This window comes from Eptesicus fuscus, chromosome 5 (assembly GCF_027574615.1).
Source record: "Eptesicus fuscus isolate TK198812 chromosome 5, DD_ASM_mEF_20220401, whole genome shotgun sequence".
Taxonomy (NCBI): Eukaryota; Metazoa; Chordata; class Mammalia; order Chiroptera; family Vespertilionidae; genus Eptesicus; species Eptesicus fuscus.
The window spans coordinates 46,343,521-46,359,023 of record NC_072477.1 but is presented as its reverse complement, the minus strand read 5'-3'; the positions used below and the strand labels follow the sequence as shown (position 1 = coordinate 46,359,023).

The window sequence follows — 15,503 nt, the reverse complement described above, 5'->3', positions numbered from 1 at the left end:
TGAACTGCAAGTCCTTTAGAACCCTATCTCTACATAGTAAGTGAAAAGGAAAAAACTAACTTATCTTCTGGTTTTAAAATGATTTAATTTACATGGCAGGAACTCTGAGCACCCTTAAAGAAGTCCCAGGAAGCAGAGCCCCTCTTCCTGGGTCCTCATCCCAGCCTTCCCACCAGTCCCTTCACCAACCTTAGTTAACTAACCTTACCTCTCTGGGCCCAGTTCCTTCTGTAAAGTGCAAACTAGCCACTCCGACTGTGGCAGGACAGTAAGAAGCTAGGAAAATCCCTGGGCAAGTGGAATGGGGAAACTAAGACAAGAAAAGTAAACAAGGCCAAACAGTTCGGGCAGCCACAGCCAGCTTGTGAATCACAAGACCTTATCTTCCCAACCAAGGACACTTGAGAGAAAATGGCTTATACCTCTCCTCCCTAACCAGAGAATATATAGCTTAAATCACCCTGGTCCAGGAAAACAGAGAACAAAGACCCAATTAATGCCATTTTTGCCAGCTAAACCCAAGGACAGATAAAGTCTGGGGGACAAATAACAATCCCCCGCAAAGCAGTTGGATGGTATCATTTGAGGGGTGTATTAGGCAAGAAAGATAGTTGTTAGGGCAGGAGAAGGGGGGAGGGAGAAGGAAAAGGGAGTTGATCTCACCCACTGAACAAATAAGTCAGCAGTCTTGGGACTTGCCAAGATAAAAATGTCAGAAATTACTGGAAAAGCCATAGCAATGTAAAAGGGGAACCTTGAAATCTAGTCTACCCAGCAAGGGAACCTTGAAACCTATAGGGGGGTGAAGTATAAAACCCTTGAGACCCCACCAGGTGGAGTGCTCAGACTAACCAAGTTGCCCATTTGTGCTTTATGCCAAGTGTATTCTTAATAAATTTGCTTGCTTTGCTTCCTTAATAAACTCACTTGCTTTGTTGCAACACTGCTTTCTGACATCCATCCGAATTCTTTCTCACGAGCATGACAAGAGCTAAGGAGGGGAGAGCCAGCCCCCTTTGGCACAGGAAGCTCTCTGGTAAAACAACTTTCCCACATAGTTGTGAGGACACAGAAAAGCTGTACCCTATGAACCTTAAAAGTGTCAGAAAACACATATTACTGTCCCCACCCATCACTGCTGGAATGACCTTCCTGAAGCCTCAGTAAATGGCCCTTTAACACTGGGAGACTGGGGAAAGGGTGGGCATAAGGTGGCAGGGGCAAGGGGATGGACAAAGTTTCAGGCAGCCACTGATTTATCATTTATCAAACACTCGGTAAAATATCCTATGTGGCTTAGATGCATTCAATAAATGTGTTACATCAATCTGCCAACAATTTCACTCTTCAGAATTGATCTGACAATTATACTGGTATGAATGTTACACAAAAGTTCGTCTTATTTACCACTAAATCCTCAGTGCCTAAAACCATACTTGGCAGATAGAAGGTGAGTAAATGAGGTATGTAAATGTATATACAAGGATGCTCATTATGGTAACAAATTAAATGTCTATCAACAAGGGCACTAGTTAAATTCATTATGGTCCATCTATAATAGGTGATCTATGTCACTGTTAAAAAGAATATCACACACACACACACACACACACACACAAACACACACACACTGATCTGGGGAAATGCACAAGATTAAAGAATCAAATTTCAAGATGACATTCTGAACCCATCTTACATGTATAGTACAATCCCATCTACATTAAAAAAAAAAAAAACACAGTATATGCATATATAGTATAAACGCATAGACAATTTCTAGCAAGATACACAGAAACTTAACAATGGTCACTTCTGAGGACTGGGCCTAGAGAGATTTAGGACAGGGAAAGACGCTTTTAAGTGCACTGGGTTTGGTTTTTATTAATTAGCTTTCTATTTTAATTATAAAAGTTAAACATAATCATGTTAAAAATTCTATCTAGAACATTTTATGGCCAATAAATACATTTACCAAGGGAATGATAGAGAAAAATGTTTACACCGTAACATAATTGGGGGAAATGGGATATATTTGGTGTGATCATAATGTCAAATAGACCAAAAAAAAGCACAAAAGCAAAACCATGACACAGCCCCTAACAGTCTGGTCCCTCTAAGGAGGCTTGTGGACCCCCTGCCACTCACCCCCAGACAATCCGCAAGGTGGCAACCACATCCTTAAGGACTCGAATCATTCCACAGCCAGAGTCCAGGAGGCAGTCACAGTATCATTGCAAATGTCCTGTAAAGTGAGACGGGTCCCACTGGAATCTGGAGATGGAGTGAGCCTGCCTAACTCTTCGTAAAGGCTGGCACCTTGTTCTTCATTACAGAGATTTTAGGCTGGGAGTCACAAGTCAGAAGACATTAGGTGAATCTGTGCAATCTTAAAAGGCCAGAAACTAACAGCTTAAACCACAATAGGTGCCTTTAAGACTTGGTAATTGGGCAGAAAAGTGAAACCAGGCATGAGGCTTCCAAGCAGCTGAGCTGTCTCTGATTACCCTGCAGCAAGCAGCCCTATGGAAGCAAATACCTTAAGAAAACAGAAGGGTTGACTGGGGGAAGGGGCAGGAATTTAAAAGGAAAGAACCTGAGGGCTAGAAGGCGCTGAGATACCATCGAGCCCACATTGCCACAGAAGGAAGGAGTGAGGCCCGGATAAGAATGCATTCCTTCTGAAATGACTGCCGACCAGGGGAAGGAGGGTGCTATTAAGTGACCAGAGTCATAGGTTTCCTGGCTGACACTGGGAAAGCAAGCTAGGTTTGAGCAATTATCCATTCTGGAAAAATACAGTTGGCTGCCCATCACATGGAAGCCACAGGAGACAAGGGCCCGGGCCCTGCAAGTGTTCCAGCCTCACATGAATAAGTCATGAGGCCACTGTGAGGAGATAGGAATCTCCGCTTCAGGACTAATTAGTCACTTCACTTAGCAAATCAACCTTCTTTGGGTGTGGCTGGTAGCTTTGCCAGACAGAAACACCTTCCAGCTAGGATTCTGGGCTGGGAGGTTTGGCCGCCTGGGTCCTCCCTGAGGTTGCAGTAACTTGGATCAAGTGATTATTTCACTTCATTTCCCTCTAACTGGCCTCCACAATGACCTTGCCCCCTCCCAGAGAACTTGACCCTAGGAAGTGTTACCCCTTAGGCTGCTAACAGAGAAAAGCGTGGTCCGCCCTGAGGAGGCAGCAGTGCCGGGGGCAGAGGTGAAGGAGTGGGCAACTCTGGCCCACCTCAGGCACAGGGAGAACCTTCCTGTTGGTCCAGGCCCTGCCTTTATCAAACTCGACCTTTCGGAGACCTGAAGGCTGTATGGACAAACACAATGTTGAACCGGAAAGGGAGCTTTGAGATGAGGAAAGAGTGAAGATAGGGTATAAATTAAATGGAGTCACTTCAACCAAGCTGCCCAAATTATTAACATTATGAAGGCTGAGACATGAGAAGACTCTATCCTTGTTCTAATGAGCCCGGGAACTTAAACTTTTTGAACTTTCAAGTCCTGCGTGAATGCCTGGATGTACATCAGACCTCCAGATAACCCTCTGATTACCTCCTGAGGACTCACATATCCAGTCCACCCAATATCCACCTGACATCAGTTATCCAGACTGCCTGACATCTCACTGATAACCATCCTGGACCAATCCTAGGGCTAAGGATGCAGGCCTGGTTATTCACAATAATGCACTTTTCACTACAAGAACTCAGCTTTTCTTTCTTCTTCAGAACACTTCTGGGCTTCTGCCTAGCTCTATTCCCAGTTTGCAAATTCTAAGACCCTTGAATAAATCTTTGTCATTTATTTCTGAGTTTGTTTGACAGACAGTATCTGATAGTCCAACGTGCTGGTTTTCCAGAGGAAGAAATGAGAACCCAGAAAGTGAGTGACTTGTTCAAAGCCCCCTGATAATTTAGGAACAAATCACCGCTTCTTAGGTTTTCATTTTTTCCTCTGAAAAAGTGAAGTGTTGGACTATTAGATACTCTCAAAGGTCTCAGGTAGAACCTTGTGTGGTTGTCTCAACAGGTCCTGGATGAGACCAGAGGTCCACAAACACTTTCCCCTGCCAATGGGGTATTTATCAGAGATCTCAGCTTACATCTAATAATAATAATTTTAAAAAACCAGACCTAATCCTGCAGAAAAGTTAATACAATTAAATAAAAACAAGACATGCCACAATTGAGGGAGGAGAGACAAATTATCAGAGAAGCATGAGGCATAGAGTAAGAGGAGGCAGGCAGGGAAGGATGAGGAGATCTGGCCAGAGGAGCAGAGCAGATCTTTGCCTGGGGGGGGGGGGGGGGGCAGTAAGTCAGGGGAGGCAGCAGGAGAGGGTATGGCAGGGTCAGGGACCTGTGCCAGCTGCAGACAGGCAGGAGACAAATAGCCTGGCTGACCCACGGGGCCTTGCCATAACAAGGACACCCTCTCTCCTGCCTATGCCCTGTGAGACAAGGACAGCATGTTCCAGGTGGGAACTGTCACTCTGAAGTTCACAAGCAGCTAACCCCAGGGTTCTATGAGCTCTTCATATGAGAGCCTTACATTGCCAGTCTATGGGGGTCCAAGACCCACTTGACCATAAGGCTCAGGGGACTGCTTGGGGAGAAGAGACAGGTGCATCAGCACAGGACCCAGTGCGCAGTGAGGGCACTGACCCCAATGGTCTCAGACAACTCCAGGAGGAAAATGGGGTAGCAGGTATAGTGGGATGTCTATGTCCTAAACCCCAGAACCTGTGAATGTGGCCTTATTTGGTCAAAAGGGTCTTTGGGAATGTACCTAATTTAAGCATCTTGAGATGAGATCATTCTGGATTACGTGGGTGGCCTAAATCCAATGATAGGTTTAAGAGTGAGGCAGAGGGAGATTGAACAGAAGAGGAGGACTCTCAGAGGCACACAGGGAAGAAGGTGATGTGAAGGCAAAAGCAGAGATTGGAGGGATGCTTCTACCAGCCAAGGAATGCCACGGATACCACAGCCACCAGAAGCTCGGTGAGTGCCATGGAACCGATTCTCCCTCAGAGCCTCCAGAAGAACCAACCCTACCAACGCCTTGATTTCAGACTTCTGGTCTCCACAAGTGTGAGGGAATAATCGTCTGTTGTTTTAAAGCACTTAGTTTGTGGTAATTGGTTATGGCAGCCCCAGGAAACTAACACAGCAAGGAAGGGAGATGGAAACGCAGGCTTGGGGTTTTCAGCATTCTGAGAGAAGGTGTCACTCATCTATGTGTCACAGGGGTCATGAGGCCTGTGGCACGGCGACCTTCCCAGGAGGGTACCCAAGAGGACATAGCAGCCTCTGGCTCCTGAGCACTTCAGGCTGGCTGGATGCAGGGCCATGAACAGGAGCCCACCCCGCCCCACCCCGCCCTGCCCTGCTCTCTCATCAGGCACTGGCTGCCTCCAGCAGGGCCCACAGCCTCTTAAAGATTCTGCCCAGAGCTGAAGTCCTATCCACCCACCCAGCTGCCTCTGCCTGACCCTCCTTATCCATGAGCTCCCCAAAAGTGACTGGACCATCCTTCTCCAGCAAGTTTCGCGGAGTCCATTATCATAGAGAGCATGTAGGTCAGTGGAAAGTGTCCTGGCTTTGGAATCAAACAGACTGGATTTTAATCCCAGGGTAACTTCAGATGGGAGTGATTTGACCTCTCTGAGCCTCTGTTTTCTCATCTGTAAAGTGGGATAAATAATCACTGCCACATAAGTTACTATGACAATTAGAAACAGCACAGGACTAATGCCCAGCCTATGGTTTGCTATATAACAGGTTGGATTCCCGGTCAGGACACATACCCAGATTGTGGGTTCAATCCCTGATCAGGATGTGTACAGGAGGCAGCCAATCAATGTTTCTCTCTCAAATCGATGTTTCTCTCTCTCTCTTTCTCTCTCCCCCTTTTCCCTTCCTCTCTCTCTAGAATCAATAAAAACATATTTTAAACAAAAACAGGAGGTCAATAAATGGTAGCAATTATCATCATCATTATTTACATGAACAACAAAGTGTTTTTGGAACTTTGGCCTGAGCCCACCTTGTTTTCATTGCTGTGGAAGATACAAAGAGATCCACAACATGGGCTATCCTCAAGGGCTCTGACTCAGCAGAGTTGGCGAATACCTACTGTGTTCCCTCTTCTTATTGCCTTCAAGTCCTTCCTTCCCCAGTCACTAGGTGTGACCTCAGTCCCCTATGTACCTCCAATAGTCACCCAATAAATATTTGTTATGAGATTAATAAATAAATAACATTAAGTCACCCAACCCCTTGAAATGTCAGATTTCTCATCTGTAAAATAAGGCTAATAGCATCTACCTACCCTTCTTTCTCACAGGGCAATAATAGTATAAACCAAGCAGCAACCATAGAAGGCCTTCAAGGCAAAGCCCCCCACAAAACCCCAAACTACACCTCAAAGGTTGTCCCATTTTCACAGAGGTTGGCCGTGCTGGGCCCAGGACAGTCACAGCGAGGTCTGGCGATGCTCACATCTCCCCGTGCCCAGTGAGCCTGCATTCCAGGACCTGGGCAGGTCCACATCTTACTGGGTGCAAACCTCCCTGCCTTTCCTGGTCTAGAGTCGGAACACTTGGCTTAACTTCTGACACTGCCTCTTCCTGGCTGTGTGACCAGGTCACTTAGCCTCTCTGAGCCTCCGTTTTCTGTAAAAGGAGGGTTAATAGCCCCTGCCTGTCTAGAAATGCAGCCATGAGAATTGAATGAGATAATGTACATGAATGTGCTTTATAAACTGTAAAGTTCCATAGAAATGTAGGTAATTATTACGATTACCATTGTTACGTAAGATGAAATGTCAGTGCTGACATGTACACATAAGGAACTGTTGGACATTGAAATTGGGTCTCAAAAGAACTGTTGGCCCAGAAAGAAACTCACTACAGACCGATTCATTTGCCTGTCACCATAACCATTATTGCTTGTCTCATTTTCGGTTCTTATAAGTGTATTTCTAAGAGCACATGATCTCACTCATCTAGGGGAAATAATGAACAACATAGACTGATGAACAAGAACAGACCCAGAAACAAGGAGGCATGGATCAGACTGTCGGGCCTCGGGGGGAGGGTAGGGAAGGGTGGGGATAAAGGGAGAGATCAACCAAAGGACTTGTGTGCAGACATATGAGCCCAACCAGTGGTTAAGGACAACAGGGGGGTGGGGGCATGTGTGGGGAGGGGGGTGGGATGGAAATGGGGGGACGAGGACAAATATGTGATACCTTAATCAATAAAGAAATTTAAAAAAAAAAAAAAAGAAACAAAAGACATGCACAGTGGTGTGAGCCTTGGAGTAACACAAACTCCTGGAACAGAGGAGGAGCACTCAAATGCCACTGCCCCTTTCAATTTTGGTGACTTGGAAACCTTCACCATCAAATTTCGAAATCCTATCTGGCTTTGCCAAGGAACCAAAAATATTCTAGCCACAACTCAGGAGAACCACAAGATAAGGCATTTCCATAATGGGTACTGCTGGGCTTCAATCAACTCAGCTGCTTGGGCCAAAAAACATAGTTTTTTAAAAACACCACACACCATAATTCAGCCCCTCCCCCAAAACACACATCTTTTCTCCTAAGAAAATAAAATAAGTGGAAACCAACTTTAACTGAAATCGAACTCTGAGGCATTCATTCTTGGAAGGCAGTCCTTCCCGGGTGAGGGGGGCATACACAGCATTCTCGTTATGGTCCGCAGGTAGAGAGCGTTCTAGAGGAGGTGGGCGAGGAAAGGGGGCTCCTGGCCCATTCCAAAGGCTGTGAGGACTGGACCTGTGAGCCCAAAGAGGCAATCGCTGCCGCAGACTCAGAAATTAGCTCTACTAATCCAGCTAAAAAGCTAAACAACCACAAGACTCCCCTTTTAGCTGTTTTAATTGAGCAGGTACAAAGAAGGCCTCTAGACCAAGCACCTACATTCTTTGATGCAGCAACCCTGTGCTCCAATTTCCTGCTCCCCAACAAAAGGCCTCCCCTACAGCATAAGCAGTCCAAAGATGAAGGGCCTTCTAGACTGGCCAGAACGAGCCTCAAAGGAGACCCGCCTGTGGCCCCCCCAGCCTGCTGAGTCACCCCAGGTGAGCAAAAATTCCCAGTCCTGGGTTCAGAGCTGGTACATTAGGATCCTACCTGCAGCTACTCGTTCATGTTTCACACTTGGGGCTGCCTCTTCCTCCAAAGACCCTCAGTCCTGTCTGGAGGCTGCAGGCTCCCTTTGGAGGTTTTTGTTCTCTAGTGCAAAACTCTAAATCACCAGGCAGCCTGGTGTGGTGGGAAGAGTAAATGCTGGCCGTGGCCAATGTGATTCAGTTGGTTAAGCATTATCCCATGCACCAAAAGGTCACTGATTTGACTCCTGGTCATGGCACATACCCAGGTTTCGAGTTCGTAGCCGGTAGGCAATGGGAGGCAGCCAATCAGCCAATTGATGTTTCTCTCTCATATCAATGTTTCTCCCTCTCCCTTCCTCTCTCTCTGAAGATCATTAAAAAATTAAGAAAAAAAAAAAAAAGAGTAAATGCTTTGCAGTCAGGTGGACATGGGTTTAAACCCAGTTCTGTTGCTGACTGGCTCTGGGGCTTTGGAAAGGTGACTCTCCTGGCCCTGGTTTCCTCATCCCTTAGAGGCAGCTCATTTTATAAAGATTAGTAATAATGTATGGAAGGCTCCTGGTAGATGATTGGTGCTTAATCAGTGGTAATTATTATTATAACTAGAGGCCCGATGCACAAAGATTTGTGCAATAATGGGCCTTCCTTCCCCTGGCTGCCTGCACCGCCTTCCCTCCGGCCCGGAGCAACCTTTCTGCCTTTGCTCCGGCCCAGAGCTCCTTTCCACCTTCCCATGCTGCCCAGAGGCCCGGAGCTGCTGGGGTGGTGCGGAACGCCTGCATCATTGCCATGGTGATGACGCAAACATCCCACCCCACCCTTGGCCATTCGGCACCTGCAAATGCAAATTAACCCACCATCTTTGTTGGGTTAATTTGCATAGTCACTCCTGATTGGCTGGTGGGCATCACAAAGGTACTGTCAATTTGCATCTTTTTCTTTTATTAGTGTAGATTGCATCCCCACTGCCAAGCTACAAATTCTAAGGCCTAGTCCCTCCTTCATACCTGACTCCTCCTACCTTTGGTTCACATGTAACTACTTATCAAAGTGGCCAGTTCTCAGACCTGCCCAGTTCTGGGCCAAGCCGGGCCTGGACTCTGTAGAGTACAGTGTTGGCAAACAGAAAGCACTCCAAGCAGTAAGTGTTTGTTTACTTAGAAAAAAAATCCTGAAATCGCAAGTGATTGGAATTTTTCCCACAACATTCTGCTTTCATGAGTACAAATCATTAAGTAAACACAGGGCTTATTTAGAAGAATAACTTCTCTCATATGAACTTCACTCTTCTCTTGACAGCTATGTTACTAAACAATGTCCAGTAAACAAAACACAATGATTTGAGGGACCTAGAAGATTCTGAAAGTTCAGACCCTTCAAATAAAATATTTTATTTCTAATACATTGCCCTTCTCTGATTACAAAAGTAATATGTGGTCATTGTAGACAATGTGGAAAATAGAAAAAGGATATGAAAAAATCAAATTAGTGGCAATTTCACCATCTCTAGAGATTGTCATAATAAATGTTTTGGTGTATTTCCTTCCAGTCATTTTTCTATGTGCCTCAAAGGTGTTTAAAATAAAATAGAAGACTAAGAGAACCAGCTGGTGCCGGTGCCGACAAGACAGCAGCCGTGGATTACCCACGACGGCTTCCTTGTCCTGTTTTCCCTTCTCCCCACCCCTAAACAACTTATTTGTTGGTGACACACCTACACATTGCGTAACTACACCTTGTCTTATCAGGGCTTAGTGAACTTCTACCCTTTGAGTGAGTTAATGCAGTCATCTCTGCTTTCCATTTTCCTGCCACAGAGTCAATATTTACTAGCAGTGTTGCTAAAACATGCCCTGAATAAACTCGGTGCTAAGCGTCGCTGTCTAATGTCAGCAGCAGCAGTCTCGGCGGCACCAGAGGCTTTACTGTGCCACAGGCCACACCACCAGGTGCGTGACTCCTGCCCTGAATGAACAGGTGGGCCCTGGCCCAGCAAGGATGCTTCATGTAATCTTGAAGTCCAGGAGGCTACTGCTAAAAGACATTTACATATTAAGAGATGGGGAAACTGAGGCCCTGTGGCGGGAAGGACTTGCCTAGGCACATGCCGCTCCAGAACCAAAGCCTGGATCCCTGCACTCCCACACCCGCACTCTCTCATTGCACTGTCTTGTTGAATGAATGGAGAAGCAGCTGAGACGGCAGTAGGGGCAGAACCCACTTCATCAGGCCTGGATTTAAATTGGGCAAGTGCTGCTCTGAGATGGTTAGTTTCACAGAGGGATCTCCCCAAAACTGGCCTGGTCTCATAGAGTGATGATCAAGGAGATACCATGGCACCATCAGTTCTCTTGTTTCTTGCTGGAATTCATTCATTCATCTCTCCCTGGGACAAGTTTTTATTGAGCCCCGCGACAGGAAGGCATTACTTGCTTCCCCAAAGCAGCACCACTTGCCCTCCTCTTCTCTTTTGCGGTTGTCAAAAGAGAGAGACCCGTCGGGTAGCCCCAAGGAAATCTGGGGCCTAAAGGGAAATATCTATAGGAAGGAAATATAGAAAACTTATAGTTTGGGGATAGATCCTTGAGAGCAGGCCTCTGGAGGAAAGTCCCTATTCCTAAGAGCACCTCGGGTACTAAAAGGAACAAGTCAAAAGGGAAAGGAAAGGTGACTTGGTGTGATACCAAATGCCTGCGGTGCTTCTGTGGAGTAGCCGAAAGAGCAAAGGAGCTGGAGTGAGGAGACCTGCATTCAGACCCCACTTGCACCGCCAAAATGTTGCATGGCCAACAGAGGGAAAGTGTCTTGCCTAAGGCCACACAACATATTGGTGGCCAAAGTGGGACTTGAATCAAGTCTTTACTCCAAGTCCATGGCTGATGGCTCAGATGCCACAAATGAGTCTTTCTACTTCTCAGATAGCCCCAAGAAAGTCACACCCCTGGTCTGGAAATTCCATGGCAATAGGCCTTCCCTTCATCTCCTCAGCTGAGATCAGACCCTGTCCGAAAAAGGAAAGCCCTTGCCCCCTTCTCTCCCTGGGACTAGATACTCCACTTGGGTTCACAGAACCAGGCTCAGTCACTTCCTGGAGAAACAGAAGCAAGACAGAAGTGACTAGGCTGACCCAGCGCAGGAAGAAGCTGTGATGTGGGGCGAATCTGGTACATGAGAGAGAGAACAAGTGAGCATTCTGTACAGCGACTGAGATGTCAAACAGCTCCGCACACTTGGCCTGCTCCCCTGCTCTGCCCCCTCCAGGCAAGAAAACAAAGGAGGTTGTGTGTGCGGAGCTGTGATGAAAGCGATGCTGCTGCACTTCTACTGGCTCCGGGGCTTGTAGACACAAACTCAAGGCCTGAGGCTCAGCTGGCTGAGCACAGTTTATGGCTGCACTGGCCCTTGTGTTTGCTGAATGCTTACTGTGCACCCCACCCTATGCTAGAGGTGGTGAAAACACTAGGAAAGGTAAACCTTGGCCCCTGTCCTCAAGGGTCTCACAGCCTGGCTTGGAATACAGAATGAACCTCCAGAAAATCTTCTACTTCAGAAGAATTATAGACTCTAAGAGCTATGGATGCTTGAAGCTGGCACAGTGGCTGGGGCAAGTATTCATGGCAAGGCTTTAAATGGAAAGGGGGCATTTTCACTGGATTTGAGGGCTGAGCAGAACTAGTGGAAGAGAGGAAGGGGAAGGAGAGAGAAGGTGCTCAGAAGAAGGAAGAGCATTTCATTAAAAGACGTGGACAGCAGCTAGAGGGGAGAAAGTATAGAGAGTTAAGTTTGGCCAGGTAGAGGTGGACAAAACAATGGGACTAGCTACACCCTTCAGTTTAATCTGCCAGCCACTAATTCCTGACTCTGCATCACAGAATATAGGGAAGACATGCCTTAGACATTGGCCTAGAAGCACTTACCCTGCAAAGAGGAAACTAAGGTGACAACAAAAAGGGAAGGTAAATGCATTAGAGACATACATCTGCGGGTACAGAGTACAGTGTTACAAGAGTAACCATCCAAATGCGGGTTAATATCAGCAAGAGTCAGCTGATCTTGGCAATGCTCTAGGGGCTGGCTATTGGGCAATCTCATAGAGAGAAAAGAATGTGTACCACACTGTTATTCCTAAATGAGCACCTGCAACTATTAACATTTAAATAGTTTAAATCCTGTTCTCAGTTAATGGTCATCTTCTTCCAAGCATTAGGCAAAGTTTCTCCAGATTTATTTTTGGAAGCTCTTATTTAGGAAGAGTTTTGAAAAGCCAGCATTAGCTAAAATTAGGACTTGAGCTAAGATACATACAGGTATACTTCATCCCACAGACAAGTTCCCTAAAGAGTGGACTTCTTAAACGTCAAGTCACTTTTTTTTAATGTCCAAGAAAGAAGAACTTGTTGTGCTCAGTGAATACTTCTGTGAAGAGCAGACTGCTTAACATTTTTAAATGACTCGAAAGAGCTCACAGTGCATTGAAGGGGTTAGGTAGATGGCACTGCGGGGACCATCCAGCCTAATTCTAATGGTGTGATGACAAATTACTCTTTCCAAACCCCTTGGGGTAGCTCTGCCAGAATTTTTTTCTAGCAAAAGACATGGGAGACTCATTGTAGGTACCAGTATGGAATCCTCACCAAATCTTTACCTTCCCTAACTTACTAGTCCTTCAGCCAAGGGTTCACTGAGTCTGTCCTCTCTGCATGAAGGATACAGGCAGTGCCACCTTCATCCCTTTATGACACTTCCAGGTCCTCATTGCCTCACGTTCTCTACAGTGATTCACTCCTCCTGGGCCCACCTCCCATGCCCTTTTCTCCATCCAATACCATTAACCTTTCTTCCACCTCAAAACCAGTAGGAAGTCCAAACTCCTGAGCATGAATTATTTAAAAAGCAATTTGTTCTATATGACATAAGAAATGCATGTTAAACTTTTTCAGCTTAGGAGATACTGAAAAGTATAAGTAAAAACAATTAAATCATTCATTATCCTACCCCTCTACCCCTGTGACCCATATTATAAAACTTTAATGGCTGGCTTAGGCTTTTGTCCATCCTCTACTTGCTACTCTGGGCTTGCCCACTGCTTCCCTGCTAGACCTGTCATCCAGTTTCCAGGGACCCAACCCCCCAAACATACCTTGCATCATCCTGTCCATTTAGGTGGCTCAAGTCCATCTATACCTGGAATGCCCACCCTCCCTGCTCAACCTATCCAAATTCTACCCATCCTTCAGTGTCCCGCTTAGCTCCCACCTCCCAAAACCTTCTCTGGCTGTGCCAGGCCATGGAGGTAGCCAGGTTCTGAACCAGTATCACATGTATTGTCTGGATGTTTTTTCAGCTGCACTATATTCTGACAGCTCTTGAATTGCTGCTGAGCCTGATACTCTCATGGGTGTTTTTGTATATTTAAGGTTTGCTTATTTACCTCTATAAGCTCCTAAAAATATAAACTATATCTTTGCATCCACTCCTCTCCCCACCCTAGTGCCCATCAAAGCATCTCCTACCCAATACATGTCTGACAGGTATTTCATAGACTTGTGGAATTCTAGAGCTGAGGGGGAAAAGGGGACTGAGGACCAGAGAGGAGGTGAAACTGGACTAAGGTTAAAGTGAAAAGCCAGAATAGAGACCCCAGAATAGGAACCAACTGAAACAGAACTCATTCGAACATTTACTGTGCACCTACTATGTGCCTATCACTGTGTAAGACACTGGGAAATGAAATGGAATGACCTCCAGATCCTGTGATCAGAGAGCTCACTGGACTGCGAGCTGTTCTAGGGTAGCTTTTTTTCAGGGGTGGTGTGGAAGAGGGTGCGAGCAGACTCAAAGGCAAACAATAACAACTAGAAAGTCCACAACATACTGTGGAACGTAGAACAGGTGCACCCAACCCTGCCTGCAGTCAATATACCTGCAGTAATCAGGGCAGGCTTCCAGGAGGAAGCAAAGCTTGAGCACATGCCTGGAGGCTCCACACATGGGTGAGACAGAGATAAGGACAGGGAAAGCGTGCTACCTGGGTTCTTCAAGGGGAAGGTGGTCACTGGAAGGCTACACACAGGAATGGGAAGTGAACCTAGAGGCCATCAAGGAATTAGCTTGTGGAATCACTGCATCTTCCATGGTAGCTCCATTCCCTCCTCACATTCTGCATTGAGTCTCAGAGAGAAGCTATTTTAGCTAATTACCACTGCTTCTACTGGGCAGAGCTTTTTCAGCCCAGCATCTCATAGCCAATGAAGTGGTCACTCTTGAGTCAAGTGACCCTCCCTGCCAATCAGGGGCCACCCGGGTACAAGGGCCAGCTCAGCTCAGCTCTATGGGGCAGAAGGCTGGGAGAGGTCTGGGGAGAAAGAAGAGGGTAGTTTTAGCAAGAAAGGAATGTTCAGTGTGGTAGACACCATGAAAGAGTGGGGGTCGGCGAGGGAATCCCAGCAGGGATCTAGTGTGAGCAAAGGGAAAGAGGTAAAAATAACATAACAGGCTGGGTAGCACTTTTATGCCTGAGTTTCTCTAACGCTGAGGTGACATCCCAGGTGCAGAGCCTCCTCTCTGGAGTGTAGGGTTACAATTGATCAGGTGGCATCTTATGAGCTGCACGTCAGTGATGCTTATTTATCTATGGCCTGTTACTACAAGGAAGACAGGGAAGCACCTCCTTTTGCTGCATCTTTTGAAGACCAAGCTGCAGTGAAGCGGAACATGCAGAGCAGTTCCGAAGACACCTAAGAAAACGTGGGGGTAAATCTGCCTTCCGGTGACCAACAGGCCTGACATAGGTAACTGGGGGCCTGGCGTACAAGCTCTAGAGGCTGCTGTGGAGTTGAAGGACATGTTAACCAGCAAGACCGGAACCCCTCGGCTTCAGAACAGCGGAACTGATCTCTCACGCTTCACGGGAAAGTGCCTGGTTAAACAGGAGAGGAACACAGGCTGTCTGGTTCACCAGCTTGTATATCATCAGGGAGAAGAAAAGCCAGCCCAGCAGGAAGACCCATTTAAAAAGCTGCTGAAAAGTCAGGTAGAGACTTAACATCTGAAAGCAACACAGCAAGTCTTCCCATTGTAGTGGGTCCCCAAGTCAGCTACTTAAGAATCTAGATCGTCTCCATTTGACAGAAGATTGCTCATTGTTGCACATACAAATAAATCTGTTTTACATTATTAAAAAATCATAACATAACCGGAGAGAGGATAATAAAGAGACTTGTTACTAGGGAAGAAAGGATTAAACCAACATCTCTAAGAGCCTACTGTGTCTCAAGTACCATTTTGAAGAAATGATCTTGGACCTAGTTGTACCTTCTACATCTCAAACCCTTGGCATGTGTGTGTGTGTGT

At 46.3% G+C, this 15,503-nt stretch overlaps 1 protein-coding gene across 7 annotated transcripts in view; it reads right to left on the bottom strand.

Annotated features, from left to right (window-relative positions):
* The window catches only part of DAPK2 (death associated protein kinase 2), a 116,650-nt gene that overhangs the window by 75,745 nt on the left and 25,402 nt on the right, over window positions 1-15,503 (bottom strand). Inside the window, exon 1 of one of the 7 annotated variants that reach the window (XM_054716162.1) lies at window positions 2,146-2,231. The exons of the other annotated variants lie outside the window; for them this stretch is intronic. Within the exon in view, the coding sequence (XP_054572137.1) occupies window positions 2,146-2,195 (50 nt within the window). The 5' untranslated portion in view covers window positions 2,196-2,231. Of the gene's footprint in view, window positions 1-2,145; window positions 2,232-15,503 lie in introns of those variants that run through there. 7 annotated transcript variants of the gene reach the window in all.